Raw genomic sequence first — 27,454 nt, 5'->3', positions numbered from 1 at the left:
CATCCTACCCTGAAGTTCTGATACTTGTACCATTGATTTCTAAGAATATCCAGTTATGTGAGAATCTCCCAAAGAGTGGGACAGGAGCTAAGGACAGGAAAATGCCACCAAAGCATGCCCAGCGTGTATCAAGGGGTGTGGCCGCAGGAGGGGTGCAAACTTATTAGGTGGGTGGATGGTGGGTGTGTGATGAAGGTCCCCTGCCCTTCAGCCCACTGCCTGCCCCAGATGACAGAGAAGGAACCAGAAGGTAATAGTACGATAACTTCAAGGCCTACAGGAAGACTGACTAGGGAAGGCTGCCACACCAGAGCCCCAAACCAGGACTGGGGAGTTGACAGAAGCTTCTGGAGGAGGGGACGTCTAAGCTGGGCCAGACAGGGAACAGGAGACAACCTGCTGGAACACGGGGAACAGAGGGTCCCGAGCAGAGGGAAGTACACCGGCAAAATCCACTGTGAGCAAGTGTAGGGTGACACCAGCCACAGTGTGGGTGACCCTCATGGAGGATTCCACGGGTACCTCAGCAGAGACCCAAGTTCTGCCTCTCAGCTCTATCGACATGGATACTTCAGGAACTAAAATCTGAGGACAGGGCAACAAGGAACCATGGGACTCTGCTACTGTCTCTTTTTATCATCCCTTCAGTTAGTGGCCTGCAAGCACCAAGGAAGGAAAGCACTAGACTAAAGGGTTGGAAAAACGTGTGCCCACTGGCCCACTTGGGAAAGCAGAAACGTGTGGCCAGCCCTCTGAGTGATGCACAGGCTGGTGACCGTGGCTCAGGCCACTGTCACCCTCGCTCAACCTGGCGCCCGAGCCCAATGGTGAGTACAGCAGCCCAGAGACAAATGCCTGGGAGAGAGGAGGGAGAAGCCCCAGGAGGGGAGGAGAGGGGGCAAGCATTCTCTCCATGGAGCAGGGAGACTAAATGACAGTCACTCCCAACACATGAGCAGGGCCCGAAGGTTTACCAACTGCAAGTGAAATGTGCAGCTTGACCCCTTAGAGCTCTCCCAGCCAGGTCTGTCAAAGGGAGGCTCAGAGAGGTTGCCTGACTCATCCCAGGTCACACAGCAGGTTAATGGCCAAAGCCCAGAATGCAAACCCAGGGCTCCCTCCCAGGACCCACCCAGATTTTCCTCTCGGCAAAAAGAACGAGGGGCCGTGGGGAGGGCCTGCTGACATCACCACCACAGGCCCTGGAGAGGTGCCACCCACACCCTCTTGCATCTCTCATCCTTTGGGCCAGACATAGGTAACCTTCCGAGTGGGGAGGGTGGGGGCAGCAGGCCCCTGGGAGCCTTTCCAAGAGCCCACCCAAGAAGCCCCATGAGAATGCGCAATGGTGCAGCTGCTTTGACAAGCAGTTTGGCAGTCGCCCAAAAAGTTAAATACAGTGTTACCACAGGACCCAGCAATTCCACTCCGAGTCCTATACCCAAAAGAATTGAAAACATACGTCCACACAAAACCTCATACACGAACGTTCATGGCGGCGTTATCATCATAACCAGAAAATGGAAACAACCCAAATGTCCATCAACAGATGAAGAGATAAACAAAATGTGGTCTGTTCATGCAACTGGAATATCACCCTGCCGTGCACAGGAATGAGGGACTGACACGTGCTACACACGGATGGACCTCACAGGCTAAGCGACAGAAGCCAGTCACAAAAGGCCACATGTTGCGTGATTCCCTTTACACGAGATGTCCAGAACAGGCACAAAGAGAGAAGGTGGATGAGTGGCTGCCCGGGGGTTGGGGCGAGGGGAAAGGGGAGAGGTCATTAATTCATGGGTACAGGGCTCTTTATGGGAGTGACAGAAATGTTCTGGAATCAGATAGTGGTGATGGTTGCACAACATTGTAAACACAGTAAAAACCCACTGAACTGTATACTTGGAAATCATTAAAATGGTGGATTTTATCTCAAGTTAAAATAAGCAGCAGCCCAGAGCCCAGCCTGGCTGGCTGCCCCTGAAGGGACAAGCTGCCCTCACGTCCGATGGCCCTGGCCCCCAGCCAGAGAGCTGGAACTCTGGCCACAGGGGCATATGGCCCCGTGGCATCCCGTTCCCTCCACAGGTGGGGACCATAGGGTGGGAAGGGGTTATAGAGAGCAGGGCCGTGGGGTGAGGAGAGAGAGGGCAGCATTCAGAGCATGGCAGTGTCCAGGGCACAGCCCCTGACGCCAAGCAGTGTCCACAGGGCAGTCCCTGAGGGGCTGGGAGGGGGCCAGCCACACCTGGAGGTCCAGCCAGGGGAACTTCTACCTCCAGACTCCAAAGTGTAGTGTGTTACGTATGAGTGGGTGAGTGTGGGAGGTGTGTGAGTGTGCGTGTGTGTGTTACACATGAGTGGGTGAGTCTGTGGGTACATGCATGTCCTCTTCAGGAAGCAGTCGTCAAGACCATACCCTGAGTGCCAGGAAGAGTCCCCTCCACCACCAAATTCATCGGTGCATGTCAGATACTTCTACCATGGAGCCCTGGGGGCTGAAGCCCCTCCACAGGCCACAGCTCAGCTAGAAAATCAATCTGATGGGTCTTCTGATGCCTCCTCTCCTTCCTTGACGAAAGCCATACCCTGTGGGGGAGCGGAGCTCATGTGAAGGAACAAAGATCATGAAGACATGATATCTGTCCTCTAGGAAGGCCCCCAGCCTATCTGGGACAAGAAAACGGTCCCAGGAGAAATCCAGAGGGCTTAGGGATCCAGGAGAGGGGACCCCTGAGCTGGGCTGACACTTGGGCAGCATGGGGCATGGGGGTAGACAGAGATGGAGGAAGGTGCTCAGGCTGAGGCAGATTGCTCAAAAGCCCATTTATTGGCAGCTAAGCAGGCTCTGACTGCCTGGCCTTGGCCTCTGAGGCATTTCTTTGGGTGCTAAAAGGTAAACCCACAGACGTGAGGTGAAACCTTTCGACTTAATCGAGAATGATAAATGAAGACAGGCACACGCAGAAATGCTAATATACTCTCTGGGCTCAGACCCACCAGTGGTCTTAAAACAGTGTCACAGGTTTCCAAGAAAGCCTTCCACTGCCGCTAGTCTAAGGAGGGACACAGGTGGGCCCAGGGCATGGCATCACCCACAGGCCCAGGACTCCCCTGATGACGGGGAGCCCCACCAGCCTTCCTGGGCCTGAGTGCCAACCCTGTTGAGCTCAGCGGTCTGGGCTTCCCAGCCACTGACCATGATGGTAAGCAATGTGGTTGGTTCCAGGCCCACGGCTGTGGGTCTCCCCAAAAGGGGAGATTTATGGTCTTTTGTTCAGAACTGGCTTCAGATAAAATGGAGCCCAATGAAACTTGTCTTTCTTCCCAGCCACAGTGGAGGGCATGGTGCTGTCCCAGGCTGCCCCTGAAATCTACCCCAGCCCCCCACCCCCACCCCAGGCCTGCAGAGCCCTCCACCACCCAGCTCGGCCTCTCCTGTGAGCCACACTGGGAGGGCAGCCAGAGCTTCAAAGGAGGCATTGTATGTGGGGACAACTGGTTTCCAGCATTCCTTCCCGCTCTGCCCCACCCCACCAGGGCCCTGGCAGGAGGGTGTGGTCCATTCACGGCCAGATTCCACCCAAGGCCTCCTCATGTCCTCTTGGCCAAAGGGGCTTCATGACAAAGCTAAGTTGGACAGTGCATCTGGCCATGGGCCTGGGACCAGCACACGCTGCATCCCTCACGTCGGTCACAAAAGCATGGGTCCCGAGTACGTGCGGGCTGCCGAGCAGATCGCCGGGCTGCTCTCAGGGGCTCTCGCCCTAACCTGGCAGTAGTTACCCTAATAACAATACTGGAATAAGAGCAATCATTTATCAAACGCCCGCTATGTGCCAAGTTCCACGCTGGGATTTTTATATACACTATTGCAAATACACGCAACCTGAGAGAGCCACAATCACCCCCACTTTACAGATTAGAAAATGAGGTTCAGAGATGTTAAGCAACTTGGTTAGGTTAGCTGACAGTGCTGGATGTAGGATTAAAAATAGTCTGTTGGACACAAAGCTGACCCCGATGCCCTAATACCTGGCAGTCCCCTCTACGAGTGCCCTAAGACCTTCCTTCCTGTGGCTCCCAAGGGCTGAGTTGATTTTCAGGGGGGAAGAGCCAACTGCAGCCATTGCACCTTCCGCTAGGCAGGGAAGTCACCTTCCGAAGCGACGTAGAGCCACGCAGAGACCTCTGGAGTCCCTAGGGCCACAGTTCAGGGGGCTCGAGTCGCTCACCTGGCCCCCCGACTCCAGCCAGCTGTAGTAGCCCCTAAAACCCACTGGGGTTTCTCTGCTGGTATACGTGCTCCAGCCCCACTTTACAGATGAGAAGACTGAGGCCAGGGCTCAAGAGGTTAAGGTCAGAGTGACCTAAAAACACCGCAGGTCCAGGCAGAGGTGGAGCTCAGGGACCTGCCCAGTGCCTACCTTCATTGTGAAGGTCCCCGCCGGGCTGGGCCCCCTCCTGCCGGACGGCCTCCCGCCGGTACAGCACGTGCGTCCTCCCGCGGGCCTCCTGCTTCTGCTGCCCCCACTCCAGGGGCTCTATGAAGTAGTCGCTGCTGTCCGTGCGGATGAGGCCCGCCTGAACCAGGCCCGCAGCAAGCCGAAGGAGCAAAGGGGGAGAGAGAAGAAGTGTGAATACACAGCACAGAACAGGCGAGCATTTGTGAATGCAAATGTGTGTGACTACCCGCGTGCGGACCCTTCCTCGGGGGCAGGGAGGTGGGAACGGGTGGGAGGACGCTGAGCAAGGGGGGGGCCATGCCCATTTAAAGCAAAGCAGATCCACTTTTCCTGTGCTGTGCACTCATGGGGTTCCACATAACATTTCATTTAAACAAAGGGTTCCAGCACTTCGAGGGGGGAGGGGGACACTGGAAAGGCTTTGCCATAAATACACCCCCCTTTCCCCCCCCCCACAGAGCACAGAATTCCAACCCCAAAGCACCATCCTGAAGATCTGCCTTTACCTACAGGGCAGACAAGGGGGGAAATGCCCACTGGTAAAGGCTAATTATCCCTCACATGGGTGCTGGTTCCCCACTCCAATACAAAGGGCTATTATTGCAGATTTAAAGCATGTGTGCGTCTACACCCGGGACAGCAGCTAACGTTCGCTGACAACGAAAGAGCCAGAGTAGGGCACAGGAATACGTGCTCTGTTTTTAATCTAATTTTTCCCCTGCATCAAAATATGTCTGTAAAAATAATCAGGTGTTGGCCTTGGAAATAAAAACATTAAAAATATAACCTTGGCCAAGGCCGGCAAGTGTGTTATTAGCCCCCAGTGGAGGCAATAATCACAGGGGCCAACGAGACACACAACTCGATGTGTTGAGCTGCGCAAGCTCACACCCTCCCCCCACCGGCACCAGGCCTAGAAAGCAGTCAGACCAGCCCACCCACCACAGGGCCTGGAAAATAGTAGGCAGTCCTGAAGAAATATATATTTGTTGAATTCCTTCACTCATTCAACAAGTACCTACTGAGTGCCTACTGAATACCAGCACCGCTCCAGACACTGGGAATGCAGCTGTGAACACCAGGCAGCGCGTGAAGGAACCATTCTTACCAATCTATCAGACCTTCTCCACTTGAATAGGAGCCCCCTCCTTTTAAAGCAGCCATGACTTTACGCAACCAAACACCACCAGTTTCCCCACCGCAGCCTGTTCTGAGACGAGGTCCTCTAAGACCTACTGAGCACGTGAGTCGGCCGCCACCAATCCTCTTCCTGCCAAAGCTACTGCAACTCCTCAAATTCTGGCATTGCCTGCCCCATATGGCCACCAGATCTCAGGGCCTCACACGAGGGATGCAGGCTCTGGAATGATCCGCACTGCATCGGGCTGGGCTGCAAGGCCCTGCTGTCCAGTTCACCCCTCCTGTCCACAATCGTGGACCTTTCAAGATTGCCATGCCTACCTCAGTCTGAAGCTTCAATACCTCAACTACCTCCCTACTCAGGGGAGGTCTTCACTTTTGTTTGGATGCCTCTAGCAACAGAGAGCTCCCTCCTCCAAGATCTAACCTATTCTGTGCAGGGACACTGGTCAGGTTTTAGTGAGCTGAAATACACTTCCCTACAACTCTCCTCTTTGTGAACAGTCCTCTTATCACTGCTAGTAACAACGCTATCTGCCACTTATATTTACATATATTATTTCATCTTTACAACAGCCTTATAAGATAAATGCAAATACTAGACCCATTTCACAGATAAGGAAACAGGCTCCGAATGGTTAAGAAACTTGCCCAGTCACCCAGCAAGTAAGTGACAGCACAGGCCTCTCCCCAGGGAAGAGTTAGCAAACCCCTATTTCCCTATCCTGGTTAACTGGGGAGGGCAAAGACCCAAGCCCTGTAATATACAACGTGGGAAATCAGTTTCAAACCTCTTTGTGACTGTGGATTCCCCCTTGATCCCACTGGGGGTCAAGGACAGAACTTGCCAGCAATGTTCCTGGTCCATTTTGGGCATTGCGTCTGGCCTTGATAGGCAGTTCTTGTCCAGGCTGGGGTGTCCCCTCAGCCTCTGAGGCCCTCCTCCTGGAGAGGGGATGGGTGGGCAAGGTCAGCCACCAGATCAGGAGGTAGACTGGGCAGGTCCCTCCCCCATGGCCCTCGGATTCCCCATCTGCACCGTGAGAGGGTTGGCGGACTATCTCCAGCTCTGCCCTGCCAGGAAACCAGGCACCACCTGGGGCAGACAGACTGGCAACGGGAACGTTCTGGCTCTCTGCCTCCCTGCCAAATTACTCCCGTCTCTCAATTTATGAGATGTTTATATTTCTGAAAAGTGGTGGCTAATTTTAAAGAACTCAAATCAAATCAAATTTCTGTATAAGACATCAAGAAAAGGCAGAACATAAGTTCCTGGAAAATAAATGTTGGCCCTATCTGCTTTCCCCCGGACCTTCTTCTCGTGGAAACAGCAACTCAGTGGAGATAGATATTAGAAAGGTTCTTCGTGCAACACAAACAACAGCAAACAGCTCCTTATATCCAGTTGAGCCACATACTGTGCAGGTCCTCAGGCCATTTCTCCAAATGGACTCTGTCCAAGGCGCAGGCCTGGCCACCAGCAGCCTGGCTCCGGACCCCTTTCCTACGGCTGCTACTGAGGGGCCTTTCCTGGGAGATGAGTGGCTGAGGGGGACCTGTTTGACATCTCCAATATGGCCGGTGACATCATGTCAGTTGCAAAGGTAATGCCTTCTGCCGTGTCTTCATCCAGAGGCCTCCAGGCCATACTATCCCAGATTTTTCAGCCCAGCTTCCCTGCAGGAAAAGCCCCCAGGTCCAGAGGGTAAGTCCGGGGCGCCTGAAGGAGACGGGGCCATGTGGTGATGGGGGAGGTAGGCACTGACTTATCCTTGTCTCCTGCCGTAGGTCATAATTGAGCAAGTTCAGCAGATCACTGGTAGCTGTCTGCCATCAGGATGAGGTCCCTCATATCTTAGCAGATAACTGAAGCCACGTTATTTTAGAATTAGTATGTATGTGTACATGTGTATATTTAAATGTGTTTATTCTGAAGTTGCACATACTTGCACATAAACTGTGAGGCAAGGGTAGAATAAGCCAACACTTCTCCTGGAAGATACCCCCAAAGACTGAAATATGTGTCCGTGGGGGTGCCGAAGTCTGGGCTGAGACAGGAAAGGACTCCGTCTGTGCGAGGTCAAGTGCAGAGACAGAGAGCAGGGACAGAGCCTGGGGTCCAGGCACAGGTGGGTGGCTGAGTGCTGAGAGAACAGCCACACGCCCTCCTTCTAGCAAAGCGTAATCCAGAGGCCCCTTGCTGTGCCCTCAGATTCATTAACCTTTGCAGAATGCCCAGGAGGACCTATTTCAAGATGGCAGCTCCAGTGAAGCCAGGTGAAGGGTAAGCCAGGTCCCCTCCTTCTTCTCCTTCCAAGATGAGCTTATGTGGGGCCTCCCCAGAGGAAAAAGAAGTAGAGCAGGCCTCCAACCCAACCAACCATCCCGCCACCTCCCAAGGAGAGCACATTCTTGGGCCCAAACTTGTTCTGGAAATTCCATTACCAAGGTTTTACTGCCACCTGTGCTGTCTCAGGTTCTAGGCTTCCAGCAAATCCAGCTTAAAACCGTTCCACTGTAGGAAATGAAAGAAAGCCGAGCAAGGGGAGGCTGGGGTGATGCATACAACTGGGATTGGCAAGAGAACCTGAAATGGCTTCCCTCGGGTCCACCCCCAGCCCAGCCACCTGCTTCTAGCCCTGGCCTAGACGGCGTCTCTGGCTGGAACTCAGAGACCCCCACTGCAGGTGTCCGCTTCCCTCCCACCACCGTTCTGCTCACCCAACCGCCACACTCTGGCTCCAGCTGTTACCAAGCGTCATCAAGACTGCCAGTGCGTGACCTCACTGCTTCATCACTGTCCATACCCCACCACCACCACCACCCACCCCCACCAAGTCCTCACCTCCCTTCCTACCAACTTGGACTTCTCAGTCTAGATGCATAAGAATTCTGTGAATACCCACAGCTCTGTCCCTGCCTTTCCCTCCTTCCCACTGTCCCAGAAAAGCCTCCGCCCTGGTTCAACCCACCCAGTCACCCTCTCCAGGTCTGCATACCAATGCAGAGCTGGTCTCACTTGGAATCAGCGGCCCCAACTCTCATGTGAGCACGATGCTGGCTGGTGATTCTGCTGCATCTCCCTGTTACGTCTGCATCCCAGCTCTCCCGATGGCTGAGACTCCTAACACTGTCCCCGCCTCCTCCTCTCTTGTTTTCAAGGAGAAAACAGGCGCCATCAGGCAGGCTCTCCCCTGCCCTGCCACCATCCTATGAACTCCCCCCGCTGTGCCCGTCCTCACCTCCCGCTCCCCTCCCTCTCCCCCTCCAGAACTCAGCTCCTGTAATTAGTGCCCTTCCTTCTGGCATCACCACGCTCACCCTCTCTTCAATCATTCTTGCTGGCACGCTCATGCCCTCAGGGATCCCCCATCTGGGAAACTACCCCACCTCAGCCCTTGCAGGCTACTGCCAGAGTCTCTGCCCCCCTCCACACTGGACACGGCCAGAGGCAAGGTAAAGTGATGCAGCCACTCTGGACAACAGTCTAGCAGCTCCACAAAATACTAAACGGTGACCATAGGACCCCACAATTCCACTTCTTGGTACACGCCCCAGAGAAATGACGACCAATGTCCACACAAAAACTTGCACACGGACGCTCACTGCAGCCCTACTCCCGGTGACCAAGAAGGAGAAACCACCCAAATGCCCACCAACAAATGAATGGAGGAATAAAAAAAACCAAAACGAAGAACTGATGCATGCTAAAACACACATGAATCTCAAAAACATCCTGCCAAGTGAAAGAAGCCAGTCACAAAAGGCCATATAGGATACAATCCCATCCATAGGAAATATCCAGAATAGAGAAGTCTATAGACACAGAAAGATGAGTGGTTGCCAAGGGCTGGGGTAATGGATTGGGGGGGCCGGGGGGGGGGGCGGTGCACAAAAGGGCACAGGGCTTCTTTCTGAGATAGTGAAAATATCCTCAAATTGAATGTGGTGATAATTACCCAACTCTACGCATATCACAAAAATTCACCACACTGCACACTAAATTAGGTGAACTGCGTGCTACGTGAACTGTATCTCAATAAAGCTGTTTAAAAAAAAAGCATGACACACACGTACGGAAATGAGAGATGACCCACATGCGTGCAAACAGGGCCACGCGGGCACGGCGAGGCCACACGACGTGACGGCGCCCGCACGCGTGCCGGCCGACAGCAGACACGTAGGCACGGAGACAACACGCGCGCGCTCAGATGGCACTCGTGCACGAGCCGCGCGGGCCGCCCGTGACCGCGGAAGCGTGAGTCAGCACGGCTGGGACGAAGGCCCGCGGACGCTGCGATGCCGTGTAATTCGAACCTGCTGTGGAAGCCCCAGGCCGCGGGAGCTCGGCGGCACGTTGCGCCGCCAAGGCCTGGGCCCCCGCCAAGGCAAGCCTGAAAGCCGATTCTTCCCGAGCAGCCGCTCCGGGGACAGGCGGGAGGAAGGAGCCCCGGAGGCTGCGGAGAGCTGCCCGGCTCGTCCTCAGCTGGCGTGCCCTGCCCTGCCCTGCCCGCCCCACACGGGCCGAAGGAGAACTCCCAGAACAGGCCGGAGTCTCGGAAGAAGCCCCGACCGCCCCCACCAGCTGGAGGTAGTTAGTTATCTGGGACGACGGCTGCCCGCCCCCTTCCCAGGGCCATGACCTCTGCAGGCCCCACACCCTGGGAGGTGCTGGGTGAAAGGCTTCCCAGTGCATCTGCAGCACGAATCCCTCTCGGGGGAGAAGCGCCGTGGTAGGTATGGTGGGTAAATAGCGAGCCGCGAGCCAGCATCCCTGGGTGCTGTCACGCTCGCACCGTGTCGTCCTGGACAAGTTACTCCGACATCCCTGTGTCTCCGGATTATACTGGCACCGATCCTTGGGCCTGCTCTGAGGAATGTGCACAGAGCGGCTAGAATGGTCCAGGCACACAGCGAGGACGGTGCCAGTGTTCCCATTTGCTGCCAGGATTACCATCACCCTTGTTCACGGTGTGCCTGGGAGTCCCCGTGGCTCAGGAAGGGAGCCTGTGGCTTCAGTGCTGGGAGCAGCATCCTAGAACCCCAGGGTGGTGAGCCTCTAACTCCTGGTTCCACCGAGACCTGGCTTTGCCTCGCTCAGATCCCTGCCCGTACACGGGAAGAGATCCCTGAGGGAAAAGATACCATGGGTTGAGGATCCTTAAGGGAGAAAGTGCTTGCCAAGAAGAAGAGGCTGCACCGGGTCAGGGTAATTTTAAAGATGACAAGGGACACACCAAAGGTTGGTGGGAACGCACCCAGCTGCTAGGGAGCTCTGGGGGGGCGAAACTGTAGCAACTTCCTTCTCTTTAAACTTTGAGGTGTTTTCTGACTTTCCTACGATTGCCCATCTGAAAAGGAAAGTCGATTCTGCACAGAATGCCCGCCTACTGCAATGAGCGAGGCATCATTATTTTAAGAGGCGTTTTAAACAAAGGTTAAAAAAAGGAAGCCAACCCCATGAAGCCCTCCTTTTCTGTCCCCCAACTTCCCAGCAAGTGGCGTAGAGGCTGCACCTAGGAGCAGGCCCTCCCCAAGCCTCAGAGTCCCCATGTGAAACCAAAGGGTTACTGGCAGGATGGACTGAAGTCATGACGCACAAAGGCCCTTCCCGAGGCACAGCCCACGGCAGGGCGGCAGGCTCTTCCGTTCCGTCCTTCTCTGGCCTGGCTCTCCCGGCACCCCCGAACTGACCCCAACTTTTCCATCAAACAGTAGACTTTTCCAGGAGGCCACAGCAGTGGGTGTCACCGCCAGATGCCCATTCAGATCGCCAGGGGCATTTGCAGAATTACTGGCGCCAAGCCCACACCCCAGACCAACGGATCAAATCTCAGCAGGTGCAGCCCGGGCATCAAGAGGTTCTCTGAGCCACCCAGATGATTCTCCTGTGCCGCCAGGGCTGGAAACCACTGATCTAGACTCCGGAAGCTTCTCGACAATGGAATGTTGAAGGGTCATCGGAGTTCCACAGAGTAGTATCAGCTGCGGTCGTTCGACCAGAATCTGTTTGTCGTAATGCAGGAAATGGGCAAGACAGAGAGGGAAGGAGAGGACAATGAGAACGGGCCCTGAACGAGGGGGGAGGGTGCTGGGCAGGCTGCATTTCTGCACACCTCTTATGTCGAGAGCCTGTCCCTGGGCGGGGCCTAACCAAGGACGGTCCACACCGCATCTACTTGTGCCTTAGGCACCGTCTGAGAACCTAACCACCTCCTTCCCTCCAGGGGTGACTCCACTGGGAATGAAGGATAATTCACCAACACTGCCCTGAGCTGGGTGAGTCGGGGAGGGGCTGTGATCTGCTGGGTGGCCGGTGGCAAGTCAGTGATGTCATGGCCACCCAAGCTGGGCAGTCCACGGTGCGGAGGGTGAGAACAAATAGTAGCGGTGCCTCTATGATGATGATGAAGGGGATGATTGATTCTGTCCTCTGGCACCGTGGAGAGCAGTTGCTTAGGTCTTCAAAAGCTTGGTAAATATTTTTAAAGGAAGGGTGCTCACTTTTCATGACCCCGCCCCCCAGCAGTAGAGGTCCCAGCCCAGGGCAGGGCAGGGCCTCACACCTACAGGTGCTCAGAGACTCCCCTTCTGCAGCAAACCCCCACCCTGGAGCCCAGCCAGAGTTCAGGGCAGAGCTTGCCAGGCTAGCAGCCACCCCCACTTTCCATTCCCTGTGCCCAGGAGCCACGTGGCTCTGAAGTGTCCCCCTCTATCACCACCATGGCCCGCCAAGCTCGGGCTGGGAGCACTACTTGGCCCCCTGCTTGGCCCTGAGTCTTGGCGGTAGCAGTAGCTTCGGGACAAGGAGACAGGAAGCAGCTTTCAAATGCCAGGAGGCAGTATGGCTGCCAGGCCCTGAGCTGAGGAGGGGCTCCCTGCACCGTGGCCCTGCAGTCAGAGCCCCACAGCTCAGAAGCAAGGCAGCTGACCATGGGGTGACTCCGGGAAGAGGTGGGCCAGTCCCGCCCAGAACTGAGGGCCAGCCCCCCCGCAGGTCACTTGTCCCAGCCAGACCTCCCCTCTCATCCATCTGACATCACCCTGGCCCAGAGGGGTGCCGACTTGGTTTTAAGCCATGCTTCCCCCACATGAGGTCATGCATGTAAAATGTTTACCACCAAGTCTGACATACAGCAGGTCCGCAGCGAGTGATAAACGAGGGATGTGGTGGTGGCAGGGAAGGTTCCCTATGCAAGGCGGATAAGCATGGGGGGATGGAAGGAGGAGTGGGCCTAGTCACTGGGATTCCCGTGCAGGGCCCAGCGCCAGCCCACGAGGGGCCCCTGACCACACATGCGCTCTGGGCATCACTGCCCTCAGTGGAGAGGAATCCAGATTAGCTGGGGCAGGTTGCTGTCCTTACTCCTGACCTGGGCTTGGCACCATGAGCATGTTTTCCAGATTTCTCAGAACTCTGACACGTCACCAAACCTTGTCTGTGCTAAACCCTGTCAATTAACTAGCAACGCAAATGCTCACATCCCAGTGGCTTGGGCCACTCAGCAGGTACTCGAGTCCATACACCTCTGCAATTGTGCTTCTCCTAAAGCTCTGTCTGCTACGGTTCCTCTAGTCATTCACTCATTCATGGGCTACGTACTGAGCAGGCCCCGTTCTAGGTGCTGGGGACACAGCCACAAACCCCTCCTCACCTTGAGCCAGCGTTCTACGGAGCGGTGAGACAGGCAATCAATAAGTAAAACCATGGCATACCAAATGGAAGGAGCCGTGGGGAAAACTTAAGCAGAGGAGAGAAGTGGGATCTGAAATTTTAAAGAATGGAGTCAGGGAAGAGGTTACTCAGAAGGTGACATTTGAGCAAAAGCCTGAGGGAGATGAGGGGACAGCATCTGGGGAGGACGGCTCCGAAGGAGGGCAGTCAGGGGAGCACTAAGGGAAGGGGCAGAGGAGGTCCCAGGAGGACAGGGAGGAGGGACCACAGCCCCAGCCTGCTTGGCTCCCCCCACATGAGCATCACGGAAGGGCAGGGAATGAACAAGACTGCCCTGGCTGCCCCTGGTGATGGATGACAGGGGCATGGATAGAGGCAGGGAGATTGGTTAGGGAGGCCACAACCGTCACCCCAGAGAGCGTGGTGTCTGGACCACCCCCTGACTTGTTTTTCCTGTCAAGCCCTGTTTGTTTCCCTTTTGGAATTATTTACACTAAAAATCCACCCCCCTTCCCCCACTGCAGCCGCATGGGCCCTGTTCCACACCTGGAACCACATGTGTTCACGCAGCCCTCCGCACCTTCGTGGCTGCCGTGAGCTCTGCCAGGAATGCCCCTCCAGCTGAGCTCAGATGTCACCCCATCATTGCTCCCTCCTCCGTGCCCTCAGTGGCTTGTGGCTGTGCTCTGTCCCCATCCAGGGGATATTCCTGTCTATTCCTCTTTGAAATGTGAGCTTCAGGAGCACGAGTACTGAGCCACACCAGGGGGCCAACTTTGGAACAAAACCCCCTTCAATAAGCATCGTTGGGGCCAAGCCTCCTTAACGAACTCCCTTGGGCATTATGGCCCTTCATGAGAGATCTGCTCCCCCAGACAATGTGGCCACGGCTGAGGGGACAGCATGTTTTACCTAGAGCCTCCCCACCTAGGGACAATGAATTATGAGGTGACAAAGCACCAAGCACTCAACACACCCAGGCCGGCGGCCTGTCAGGCTACAGAACACAAGGCCTCTTTGGGCTGGAGGAGCTCGTTCAGAGTGTGGGCTCCTGCCAGCCTCTAGGGGCGGAAATGAACCTCTGCTGTGGGGCGGGGGGGCTGGGGGGTAAGGGCATTTTCTGGACAGATCAGAGGTATAAATATTTGGTTGGCTTAAAAGCAAAGGCTGACAAAAGGCTTCAGGCAACCCACTGGGAACAGGGTTTGCATTCAGACCAACTGTGTCTGGACAAACGCTTCCACCTTCAAACATTTCTCTGAAAGGGGCCTGTTCTACCCGCCCCTTGGCCGTGTTAGGGAAAGCAGAAGAAAAGGAGACTGCAGGGTGTCTGATAACCCTCTGACAAGTAATGTGGGCAAAACAGCAACCCACTGCCCTCCCGAATTTTGAAAATGGATAAACCAGTGGCAATGCTGACTTAGGGCCGAGAAACACCAGAAGGTTTTGTTCCACCTTCAGATCCTAACTGGGCAGCTGACACGGTGTTTTCTTAGTCGGCTTCCCAGTTTTCAGGGAAACAAGGACATGCAGAAGTTGAGCATCCTGCCCTCGCAGTGGGATCCAGGCCCGAGGACTTGCCAGGACATGTCCCAGCAGGCAACCGCCGGGCCGATCGCTTCAGCATTTAGGCTCTGAAGCCGTTGCCATGGCTGCTGCATCTCTGGCCGGCACAGGGCTTACGACCTGAGTCACTGTCAACATTTACTCGGTCCTTGTCCACTGACTCGGGAGAGGCTGAGTGGGATCGTAGGGGAGCACTGGACGGGGAGTCAGGGGTCCTGACAGTTGCTCTGTGACCCTGGGTGAGTCTCTTCCCCTCCCTGAGCCTCAGCTTTCCTCGTCTGGAAAACTTAAGAGGGGACCAAGAGGCCCTGAAAGCCTCCTCCGGACACAGCTGTCTGCACTCAGGCCAAAGTCAGGGTCATCTGGGCAAATGACGCTGAGCTGAACTCATCACTGGAGGTTTTCATAACACAAGGATTATTTGTGCTAACAGGAAGCTCGGCTGCCAGAGCTGAGGCAGCCTGCAAAGATTACTGTTACTGTTGTCCAAGTCATCGCTGTTGTTTCTCAGGCTCTGAAGGCAGGGCAAGGCCTACCTGCTGAAAATGGAATGCCAGCCCTGGCAGATGGCTTGGAAACGTCCCACGGCACAAATGCCCTGGGTACCCTCCAAAAGGCCCCCGCCCCCGGGCCTCTGCCCCTCTGAGTATGGGAGACAGAGGGAAGGCAAGCACGGCCCCCACCACACTCAGCGGCCCAGAGGCCGCCCTCCCTCCAGCCAGCCTGAGGATGCCAGGGCAGGAAAATAAAACCAGCCCCCAGACCAGCCCTCACTGGCTCTGCTCAGAAGGAGCAGCAGTGAGGTGATGTCTGGCTTTTTTTTTTTTTTTTTTTTTTTTTAAAGATTTTATTTATTTATTTGAGAGAGAGAGAATGAGAGACAGAGAGCATGAGAGGGAGGAGGGTCAGAGGGAGAAGCAGACTCCCTGCCGAGCAGGGAGCCCGATGCGGGACTCGATCCCAAGACTCCAGGATCATGACCTGAGCCGAAGGCAGTCGCTTAACCAACTGAGCCACCCAGGCGCCCTGATGTCTGGCTTTTATTCCATATCATAAGTAAGTTATTAATCCTGGGCAGACAGCACGGCCCAGCCGTGGGGAAACTAGGGAGGTGAAACTCTGCAAGACCAGACCACCTTGAGGACCAGAAAACTACCCAGGACCCAGACCCTGCACGTCCGCTCAGACAGAGAGAGGCCCTGATGGGACAGGGCCTTCTGGGAAGCAAGAAGAGCACCGGAACAGGTGACCAGAGGTCTGGAAACAAACCTACTGTGGATCCTGCCTCAGATTCCATATTTATTCCAAGAGATCAGTGACCATGATAAAGCTACTATTTATTGCTCCGGGCACTGTGGCAGCACGCTGGGTTTCTAATGAATAAAACTACAAGGCAGGACCCCCACTCTACAGATGTGGAAACTGAGGCTCAGAGGGGTCAAGTGACTTGCCCGGAGTCATGTGGGAGAACGCCTGCAAAGCTGGCTGCAGTCCTCCTGGCCCTGTCCACACGCCTCTTTGCAGGGAGACTCCGCCGTCCCCTGCCCTCCAGAGGTGGCATCCATTCCCCTGCTCTCGGAAAATCTAGTCTGGCCTGGTGGCTCACTTTGACCCACAGAATGCACCGAAGCAACGTCAGGCAACTTGCCAGACTAGGCCTGAAGAGGTCCTGCCGCTTCTGCCCACACTCTCCTGGAGCGTCCCCTGACACAGCCGTGCAAGAGGCCTGTCCTGCCCACCGGACGGAGAGAGCGGGGCTGCCTGACCAGCGCTGACGCCGGATGTGGGAATGAGGCCCACTTGGGCCTGCCAGGCCGGCCCACCCTCCAGCTGCGTGCAGCCACGGGAGCCCGGGAGCAAGCAGCAGAGGAAGTGCCCGGCCAACCTACAGTGGTGAGGAAGAACGTGCGGTCACAGTAAGCAGATCCGTTTTAGGCCAGTGTGTCACACAGCTGTGGGTAACTGGTCCAGCCCCTCGGTTTCCCCACGGTTTCCCCACGAGGTATTCCCCTCAGTTTCCCCCCAGCAACACCCGGGCTGCCCGCCTCCTGGGATGTGGCTGAGGTCCAGGCACCCCCATGCTGACCACTGCCTCCGCCCCCGCGGCCCCCAGGCCCTCATGGCCCGCACCCAGGAAGGGCCACTTCCCAGCTGGAGACCCGCAGTCAGCCTGGTGAGGCGTTCCCTCTCCCTCCAAAGAGACAATTTCCTGTTTTCACTCCACAAACATCAATTCTAAAGAGCAGACCCAGGGTTTTCCCCAGAAGAGTAGGCACGGTACCCTCCGTGGTACCCTCGGACGGGGCGTGAGCTCTGGAGACCAAAGAGGAGGGGGCCGCAGAGAGCAGGGAGGCAGACAGGCCTCAGCTCACACACCCACTCAGGCCCCCGGGTCACGGCTGCGAGGACCACACGCTGGGCACGCGGACTTGGGGGACAGCATGCCACGGCGGACCGGCACGTCTGCCACGGCTGAGGAGATGCAAACGTAAGCTTTATGCCACCTTGGAAGCAAATCCCCCACCTTCCCTCACCAGGTCAGCTCACCCAGCAGCCACCGAAAGCCCACCCCGAGGCAGGCCCTATGCCAGGGTCCGAAGGACACACAGGTGACTAAGCTCAGACCCCACCCTTTGCGAACCCAGCGAGACTGTTCTGGTGAGAATGCAAACTATGCAGGGAGCAGGGTGCAGCCTGAGAAAAACTAAAAGGCCTGGTGGGGTCAGGACGGGGATGGACTCTGGCTGCCCAGCTGAAAGCCCAGGGACCTCTCTGGTGGAGGGGGGGTTGTCAAGCAGACTAATGAGATGCTCTTGACTTCCTCTTCTTTCCCATCACCCAGCCCTTGAGACCCAGCAGATTCAACCCGTAAGCTCACACCATTCCATAGCAACAGCTGGAGCAATGCACGTACTGTGCTAATAAGCCCCTTGCACACAGGACAACTCTATGAAGTGACCTCTACTATGATCCCCGCTTCACGGACGAGGAAACCGAGGCACAGAGAGGTCCAGTAATTGTCCAAGGCCACACAGCACGTAAAATCTGGAGCTGGGATGTCAATCCAGGTGATCTGGTTGCAGATCCCCTCACAAACTGCCCTGCTGGCGATCCGAGGCTTCTAGCTAATTGTCCTACTGTGCTGGGCCCACACACCGTCGTAACCAAATAGAACACTTAAAAATCGTCACTGCTAATTTCTCCTTCAAATACTCAAAGACCTTGCAAAGCCAGACCGGCACTCCCTTTAAACAGGGCACAGTCCCACCTCCCCTACTATAGCAGGCCCTTTCTCTTTCTCCTGTGACTCCCTGCTCCTGGAGGCACCTCAAGTCTCGGCCTCCCGTGCTGCGTGAGCCCCAGCCTATGCTCCGCGCTTAGACAAATGAAAAGATGTAAGCCAGTCCCCGGTTTCTGGGAACCAGGTGGCTGAGATGGGGGGATGTATCAAGCCGAGGGAAGGGGAAGGCTCTGTGGGAGGTGTGAACAGCCTGAGCCAAGGTGGGGGCCTGCAGAGCAAGGTGTGAACACATCAGCTCGGCTGGGGTGGGGGTCTGCAGAGCAGAAGCCACTCTCCAGGCTGGGGACGCAGGGGGTGCAAGGAGGTGAGGCCAGAACGCCTCTGTCCCTCCCGGGGTTGTCAGCACACCTGTGTGAGGGCAGGTGGCCCCCAGGCCACAATGTACAGAGACAAACCAGCTGGGTGGCTGGAGGAGGGTACCTCTGGAACTCTAGGCCTCACACTCCACATCCCCAGGGCAGAGGCGGACCGCAGGGCAGAGCCAGGGGCTTCCCACAGAGCTGCCGGGTCAGCCTACCGCCGCCCCCCCCACCCCCCCGCCAGCAAGGAGCAGTCCCTGTGGCAAGAACAGGTGCTGACAGGAACACCAGTAAGCCACAGGCTAATCTGTGGCATGGGTATGAGCATCTCACCCCAGTACGAATGTAATAGCTTACAAACCTCCTATGGCTCCCTATGGCCAGAGGGGCAAGTCTAAGCTCCACGGGGAGGCAGAGATTTTCCAAATGACATTTTCACCGCTCCCCGTCTCCCACGGAGGGCTGGGATAACTCACCCTCTCCTGAATCCTGGGAAGACACAGGATTTCCTTCCCTGCAGACTGCCTACAGTTTCTACCTCTTGGCTTTGAGAACTCTTATTGTGGCTTTAAAATGTGGCCCAAATGTCCTCTCCCTCGGAAGCCTTCCCTGAGCACCTCTCCTTCGCAATGTTCACCTCCAGGCCACCCACCGAGGGCATTCTGCTTCCCTGCATCCCCACAAAACACTGAAGTTCAATGCAGTCTGCCTTGATTCACTCTGTCCACTGCGCACATCTGCCTTCTCTTTCAGCTGTGGGCTTCTGGAGAGGGAGACAGGGTTGAGTTTCATCCCTGCACTCGCAGGAGCTGGTCAAGGGCCGGTTTCTGGGCAGGGGCCCACGAATTGTTAACGTAGTGCTCCCCTGAGCCTCTCAGTATTCCTTTCCGGGAGGGCATGTGGGGTTATCTCAGATGGGTCATGATGCTCACACTTCCACGCGTCAAGCAAGTGCCAGTTGGCTGATGGTACAGAGAAGATTGCCAAAGCAGAGGGAAGGCAGGGCTTGGCCTGCCCGGGGACCAGAGATGGCCTCAGACCCGCCCCAGAGAACACCGCTAATCTACATACTCTTGCAATACAACAGACTCTAACCCCATCTGCACTGTTTTCCACTATTCATAGTAACTATGATTACTGTAGCAATTACTATAGAGAAGTAATAAACATTACTATAAGAACCACTGAAATAAACTCCCTTTTTAAGACCCTGCCATATACCAGAGATGCACTTTTTTTATTATCTTATTTAATCCTCTGAACAATCCTACAGGTGATTGCTCCTCCACACGCCCCTCCCCTCCTTAAAGATAAGGAATCTAAGCCCAGAGGGATTTAGAAACTCACTCAAGGTCACGCAGCTAGTCTGGACCCGAGCAAAGAGACCCCACACTTTCCACCACCCTAGACTGTCTCCTCATAATTACTAACAAAACCTCTCTCAGGCCTTTCTGCTGGCCAGCCACGTTTTATAAGAGCTTTATTGAAATGTAATTCATATACCATACAATTCACCCATTTAAAGGGTAGAGTTTAATGGTATTTAGTACACGCACAGAGCTGTGCAATCACCACCACCATCCATTTTAGAACATTTCCTCATCACCCCATAACGAAACCCCGGCCCTTGTCACCATCCATCCCCACCTGCCCTCTCCCCCACTGTAATCCCATTCTAAAGACAAAGGACTGAGGTTCAGAGAGCTGCTGGGACTTGTACATCAGGCAGGGGATAAGAAGCAGGGCTGGAACTCAGTCCCCCTGCCCCTCCTCCCACGGCCTGCCAGGGGTCTACTCTGTAACCCATTAAAAATGCATGATCTGCAGAGGGTGGAAAACAGAACCAGATGGTGACAAAGCCTACACGTGCCTTCCTTCCACACCAGGCCTGTGACTCACAGCATCACTGAAGGCAAAGGGGGGGGACACACAGCACAGCCAAGTCCCCATCGCCCCAATGCCCAGGCAGAGAGGCCCGGGACCCAGAGAGGCAGAGATGGCAGTGGGGGGGGGGGGGCCTTTTAGTCTGGGTTTTAGATGGTATGTGGGGTCCCCACGCTGCTGATCCCATTCCTGTACCCCACAATCCCTCCTGGGCCCACAAAGAACTGGCCCTGACCCCAGGTCTCCATGTTCCTCTCAGGAATTCAGAGCCATAATCACTAACAGGGGGTCTGTTCTGCACTTGGCCCCCAGCTGGAGGGGTCCTGAGATGACCCAGGCCCTCCCCGCCCACCAGCCCTCAGAGGCTGGGGGTCACAGGAGTGTCGGGACAACCACTACACTGATTGGCCGGGCTCCCCGAGAAAGGCCCTGGACAGTGGTCCATCAGATTGCTGCTGCTGCCTGGGTATATTCCCAGTTGGGGACCCTAGGGTCTCACAGCTGCCCCCAGCCCCAGAGGAAACACTCTGCAGGTAGAACGTGGCCTCCCCACAGCCCTTCTTCCCTTCCCCCAAACATTCTCAAGCCTGCCCTGGGTCAGTCATTCTCTCCACTGGCCAGAGGCCCAGCACTTTCTCTGATGTTTATAATGTTTGACCAGGCTTGAGCCAATGCCACCTCCTCCAGGGAGCCTTCCTAGATGCCCTAACCAAAAATTGGTCCTTCTGCTGCTGCCTCACACAAGATTGTCATTTGTCTGCTTTTATGTCTGGGTCCCCATTACCTTACAAACTCATCCAGGCCAGAGGTCCTGGCTTCCTCCTTCCTGGGTCCTTCCTGAACCCCCTCCCCACCGCTGTGCCACACCAGGCCCTCCAGAAGAGCAGGTGGGAAGTGAGAGGAAGTCCCCATTCCTGAGTCTTAGCAGGAGTTAACCACAGCGCACGGAACCCTCCCAGTGTCCGTCCCAGGGCCCCATGGCTGAGTGACTCTATGGGATGGCAGCAGATGGGAAGGCAGTGATGCTTGCTGCCCCCCACTGCAGGGTCCAGTTGGAAATGAGGGTCAAGCCACCAGTTTAGACATGGCGCTTCTCCCCAGAGCAGCTAAGATCCAAATGGCTGCATTCTGTCCACACAAAGGAGTCTCTGTTCAAGACCTTCTCACACTTTGGAGGTTTGCTTGGCCACGAGGGCCAAGCTCAGGGTGGTGTCTTTCCTCGCTGTACCTGCAGTGCAGCCCCGTCCCACACAGAGCAGATCCTAGGACCAGCCAGGGACGGAGGCGTCGACTATAGGTTTAGAGAGGTCTGGCTTCAAAGCCCTTCGGCAAGGCCTGCCCCGCATCACAAAGCACCAATGCCAGAGATGGCAGGGGCTCTGAGCCCTTCCATTCCAGCCTCGGAGATCTACCCAAGAGGCAAGTGGAGCCCAGAGAAGGAAGGTGGGCTGCTCAGGGTCACACAGCCCTGTACCTCCAACTCCCAGATACTGGGCTGCCCCATCCCCACTCTGGGCCCCCTCTCCTATCCTGCCCTTCCCTCAAGGTCAGGCCAAGGCCCACCTTCCCAGTGTGTCTCCTGGGATCCCCTCCCCAGTTCCATCTGGCAGTGTGATGCGCTCTCACTCGCTCTTCCCTCTGCCCAGAATGCCCTCCCCGCCGTCTGACCCCAGCAAACTTCTACTCATCCTTCAAGGCCCCGTTCATATGTCACCTTCTCTGGCACCAAAGACAACAACCACTCCCACCGACTGAGTACCATCCCCACCGGGCCACGGCAAACCAACAAGTGAATTCTGAAACCACCAGAGGGGTTTCTCCTGCTTGGCACCCAAGTTCCTTGAGGGCAGGGATGGAACTCTTTGCAAAGCAGGGTAATGACAACATCTACATACACACCACATACGACTGAAGGGTTTTACCAACTATTGGGTCCTGTGCGAACAGAAGCTGTCTGCATTAGTTTCAGCTCTCCCCGCCGCGGCTCCGTTTCCTCGTCTACACGATGAGCGAAGTTAACGAATGTGCGAGACCCAATGCGGGCTGGGCCTGGGCGGCGGGAAGGACTCCCTGCCGCTACTATTCTACATGTCCCTTTCATTTTCCTACATCTCCCTGAGGACTTGCCCATCGCCAGTGGTCAATACATAGTTTTTTGGAAGGAATGACTTCGGGACATGAGATGCCAAGGAAGATGGGGTTAAGATCCAAAGACCACATACAGATATAGAGCTAAATCTTATCAGAGATGCTGCACTGTGGCCTTTGAGTCCAAAGGTGGCTCACCTGGGTCCCTGCGAACAGCCCCTTGCTCTCAGGGGACACAGGGCAGCTTTCTGGAATGGGCTGGAGACGTGGAAACCTCTGGCCTGGGGAGACCTCTGCACTGGGCTGTGGCCGGGGACTGGCTCGGGAGACAGCCAAAGGCAAAAGCGGTGGTCTGGTGGCAAGCAAAGACCGTGGACAGTTACCTAGTGATGGTGTTGATCATCCACTGACATCTGTGTCAGGGCCCCAGGGTACTTTTACGGAGGTAGCAAAAGAAGTGGGAGACACAGCCCGGTCCCGGAATGGCAGGCAGCTCTGCGGCTGAGGGCTGTAGGAGTTCACCATGCAACGCAGTCAAGCCACCGGTCTGCTCCAGCACTTTCCATCTCTCCCTCTGCACCGACGCTGTGTCCCCGGGCGACTCCAAGCATTCCTTGGGATTTCCGAGCCAAACTGCAGCCACAGCAGAGCCCCAGCCAGCAGGCTTCTGCTGCACACACCTGCTGGTCCAGGGTGGGGGGCCCCTAAGTCTCGCCCGGGCGTCAGGACAAGGCCTCAGCCTTCTGCAGCCGTCCTCACAACCCGGGCTTCTCCAAGTCGGCCTCACAGAACCCTTGCGGGCCAGGTAATTCCAGCATACGCTCAGCCTTGAAAACCAACCACTGCCTAGACCATGCCTCTCAAGGGGGGCGCCACCACCTCCAATGTGGACAAAAACTCATTCTCTGGAAGGCAAAAAATGTATTCTTTTCATATATATATATATATATATATCAAGCACAGATACACATGCAATTTATAAACAGATGTGCAGTGTACCTGTGGTATTAAAATTTCATGGAGGAGGGCAGTCAGAGAAAAAAAATGGCTAGAAAGACTCTTTGGGGGGGTGATAATGAAAAAAAGATCAAGAAGCACCGGCCCAGACAAAGGTCGTGTGACATTCAGCAGGAAAGACACCTCACAAGGATGGGAAGACAGGAGTGCTCCCAGCCCTGCTAGGGAAGAAAGACCCCCTTTCCCATCTCCCCAGATCTGACTCATCCCTCACTTCAAGCGAAAGGGCAGAGCAAGAAAGTCCTTTCCTGGGACACATCGGCTCCTACCTGACAACACAGAGGTCACAGAAGGAATGCCCACCAGGTCCCTGGGCCTGCCACACAGGCTCACGAAGACCTGACCCACAGGGGATGGAGTTGAACCCCAGCACGAGTCAAGCCTCAGACAGGGGCCACCCGTGGCTTTCTGGTTCACCATAGGGAGCCAACGAGCAGGGCGTTCCAAGCTTGGAGGGAGGGAACAGGTCCTGAGAAAGGGAGCTCCCAGAGCAGGGCACTGGGAAAGAGCAGGCTGACTTTAGGACCAAACACAGCAGGGGATAAGGAAGGACATAACAGTAAGAATCCTAACAGCCGCTAATACCACCAGAGCCTTGACCCCATGCCAGGCAGGTGCCGACCATTGACCATGCTATCTGGTAAGATAGGTCCCATCATCATCACCACTACCACGTCACCTCTGTGAGAGCAAAGGACCATGTGCGCCCCTGGCCCTCCCATAATCTCTGGAGCCTGAACAGTGCGGGGCGCAGGGGATGCGCACAGTAAATATGTGCATTATGAATAAATCCTCACTTCACACATAAGGGAAAGCAGCGCAGAGAAGGTGAGTCACTTCTCTGAGCTTCAAGGCCAGTGAGGGGCACAGCCAGGATTCAATCCCAGCAGAGCCCGCCTTCCTTACCCCCGCACATGTCTGGGTTAGGCAAGCTGGAGTCCCAGTGTGTCCACGGACGGTGAGGGAGTGAACAAGGCACCATCCCCACCAGGCCCTGCACACCCGCTAGAGTGGGAACCTGGTGGCCAGTGGGGCGTGCAGAGCTCTCTGGAGCAGGGAAGCCCGTGACTTGGCCCAAACCATACACTAGGCCCACAGGAGTCCCAAACACGGGGGAGCTAAGAAGAAAACGATGTCAGACTGGCTCAGTAGCTGCGGGGGGGGCGGGGGGGGGGGAAGGGGCGCGCCAAAAATCGGCTTGATGAAAGGCTTGTCCCTTACCAATCCGTCGCAGTTGCTGATGGCGACAGCTGCCCCCGGCATGCCCGTGACGTCCCCGGTGTAGACACACTCCCGCCGCAGGGGCTGTCGGAACAGCTCCCGAAAATCCTCCTGCCACTCCACCGAGGCTCCGGGCACCACCAGCCGACGGTTGGGCCGCAGGCGTAAATGTAGTTCCTCCCCAAAAACTGTGACATTGAAGTAGAGGGAGGGGCGCCCCACCCGGCCGGGCTGCAGGGTGGCTCCATCTCGGCGCAGGAGGCTGCGGGCTGCCCGGAGGCGACCTGAGTGTGACTGTGGTGGGGGCACCCCCTCGGCTCCCGCACTCCCTGCAGAGGCTGCTGCGGGCCCAGACAGCACATGGGAGAGGAAGCGTCCCCGAAAATCCGTGCTGCATGGCACTGTCACACCATAGTCACGGAGCTTTCCAGAGAGACGCAGTTCTGCTGGAATAAACAAGGAGTTATATCAACGTAGTCTGTGCAAAGTAGTCTGGGCAATCCCACGGGGGCAGGGAGGGGCTCTGCAACCCTGAGCGTCGCCTCGGAGGGACCCCTTAGCCCAAGTTCATCCGAGACTCATCCAGGGCTTCCTGAGCCTCAGGATCTCTGCACTTGGATGAACGGCGTTCAAGAACTCTGTGGACATAACTTGCTCCCTGTAGTCCCCAAGGCCCTGTTAAACTTAACAGAAGAAAAGAATGATGCCAGAGTCCTGTCTGCCACTCTAGCAACGAGCCTTCCAACTTTGGGCACTGCCGAGGAATGGGCTGAGATTCCCCGAAAGCCCCCAGAGCAAAGAGAGGGATGGCTGAAGTCACCAGCCTGGGGTAGGGCCCTCCTCCTCGCCAAGCTCTCGGAACACAGCTGGCAAAACAAACACACCTAGAAACCCAGGGGATCCGGGGCACGTGTCAGGGAGAAAGGAGGAGCCGGAGAGGGGGAGGGAGGGAATACAGGTTCTATATTTTTCCAAGTTTAGAAAGAAAACTTTTTAAAGTAAACAGAGGCTGCTGAGATTTCTACATGGCCCAGCACCAAGCCCGGTAAATATAGATCTTCAAAAATAAAAGGAGACAGACGGGGTGACCTGCCCACTCGGACTGAATCAAGTGTGAGGTCATGGCCCCATGCTCCAGGCTGCATGCCAGCAGCCAGGTCCTCACACAGCTCTCCCCCAGCCCAGCCAGGCCCAGCAGGAATGACAGCTCGCTGGCTTCCAGGCTTGGTGACTCAGGGACTGGAGTTTGGAGGGATTTTCATTTCCGCATGGCTCTATCTCTTGCCTCCCTGGGCCCCTTCACGCTACTGATGAAGCCTAGAAAATGAGGTCCCCCGAAAACCCCCCATGCCCAAGGCAGTTCCAGTGGGGGAGTACTGACCCTCCTCTGGTTTTACCCATTAAGACCCCCAAGATTTCTGCTAGAGAGAGCCCACTTCAGTACATGAACAGAGCTCACACACAAGCAGGCAGTCTGCCTGGAAATGACCAGAGGCATGCTCAGAGTCATGCTCAGAGCCACAGCAGGTGAGGGTGCGGGGTGTCTGGTCTGTGTGTGAGAGGGACGGGGTCTGCACAGAGCCGGAGGATGCCGGAGGAGAGGGCTAGGCGTGTGTTTCCAAGCCGGAGTGTGAGTGCCAGGTGCTCCCTGGGGTGTGGGGCAACCACCTGCCAGCCTGATTCTGTGAGGATGAGACAGACACGTGCACACAAGTTGGAGACGGAGAAGTTACTAAAAGTGAAAGGCACACAGGACAGAGACAGACCAATAATGTGTGTGTGCGTGTGCGTGTAAGAGAGAGAGGGGAGAATGAAAACGAGAGAGCGCGAAATACAGAGACAAAGACCAATATACAGCCCCCTAAGAAGAGACTCCATATTCCTAAAACCCCCAAAACGTCTCCCAGGGTCTCTCTCCACCTCTCGTGCCAGAAAGGAGGAGCAATCACGGGTCAGCGCCGGGGACACAGGGGAAGAAACGAGCTCAAGCCCAGGGCGCGCACCGCCTCCCACTCGCTCCAATGCCGCCCGGCTCCTCGGGCCCCCTGGGGCCAGCCGGACTCTCGGGCCCCCGGGACCCCTCGCGCCCCCGCGCGCCCGGCCTGCACGCACCTGGGGTCCGGCTGCCCGCGGCGGCGCAGAGCGCACAGTGCAGGGGCAGCAGGCAGGACAGCAGCGCGCGGAGCCGAGCCATGTGGCCGCGCGCGGACGCGGGCCGGAGGGCGCCCGAGCCCCCAGCCCCGGGCTGCCGGCAAGGCTGGAGCGCGCCCCGGACTGCCGAGCGCGGGCCAGCCGGCCTCCGCCTGCTCCGCCGCCGCCGGCCCGCCCGCTCCCGGCCCCCCGCCCGCGCCACCGCCTGGACCGCTGGTTCCGCGCGTCCGAGGCTGCCGGCGGGAGAGCGGAGCGGCCGACGCGCCAGCGCCCCCGGTGCCAACTGCCGCGAGCCGGTCGGTCCGCCCGCGCCGTGACGCTCCGGGACGCGGCGGGAGCCGGCCAAGGGGGCGGCGGGGCGGGCCGGGCCTGGGGGAGGGGGGGTGCACGCTGGCGGGGCGGGGCCGGGCGCGGGTCGGACGGGGGGCGCCGCGCGGCCGGGGCGGAGCGCGGGGCCGGGGAGTGCAGCGGCCCAGCCGGATCGGAAGTGCCACGCGGAGCCGGCCGCCGGGGCTCCCCCCAGAGTGACGGTCCGTAGCCGTAGCCAATTTCCTTGTCCCCTCGGTTCCCCTTACTTGACCGCAGGGCTCCCCTCTCCAGAGCCACTGGGCCGAAGGGATGTCCAACTCCGTTTGGGTGGGGA

General features: G+C 56.6%; 1 protein-coding gene across 1 annotated transcript in view; it reads right to left on the bottom strand.

Moving 5' to 3' along the window:
• Positions 1 to 26,854, bottom strand: part of ADAMTS14 (ADAM metallopeptidase with thrombospondin type 1 motif 14) — a 71,260-nt gene extending 44,406 nt beyond the window's left edge. The window contains exons 1-3 of the mRNA XM_032423765.1: positions 26,773 to 26,854; positions 24,661 to 25,103; positions 4,431 to 4,587 (exon numbers count right to left, since the gene is read on the bottom strand). Of these exons, the coding sequence (XP_032279656.1) occupies positions 4,431 to 4,587; positions 24,661 to 25,103; positions 26,773 to 26,854 (682 nt within the window). The remainder of the gene's footprint in view (positions 1 to 4,430; positions 4,588 to 24,660; positions 25,104 to 26,772) is intronic.
• Between the last annotated feature and the right edge of the window lie 600 nt (positions 26,855 to 27,454).

This window comes from Phoca vitulina, unplaced genomic scaffold (assembly GCF_004348235.1).
Source record: "Phoca vitulina isolate PV1807 unplaced genomic scaffold, GSC_HSeal_1.0 scaffold29, whole genome shotgun sequence".
In the NCBI taxonomy this organism is placed as follows: domain Eukaryota; kingdom Metazoa; phylum Chordata; class Mammalia; order Carnivora; family Phocidae; genus Phoca; species Phoca vitulina.
Note: the sequence above shows the minus strand (reverse complement) of the source record. Positions and strands in the feature narration are given on the sequence as shown.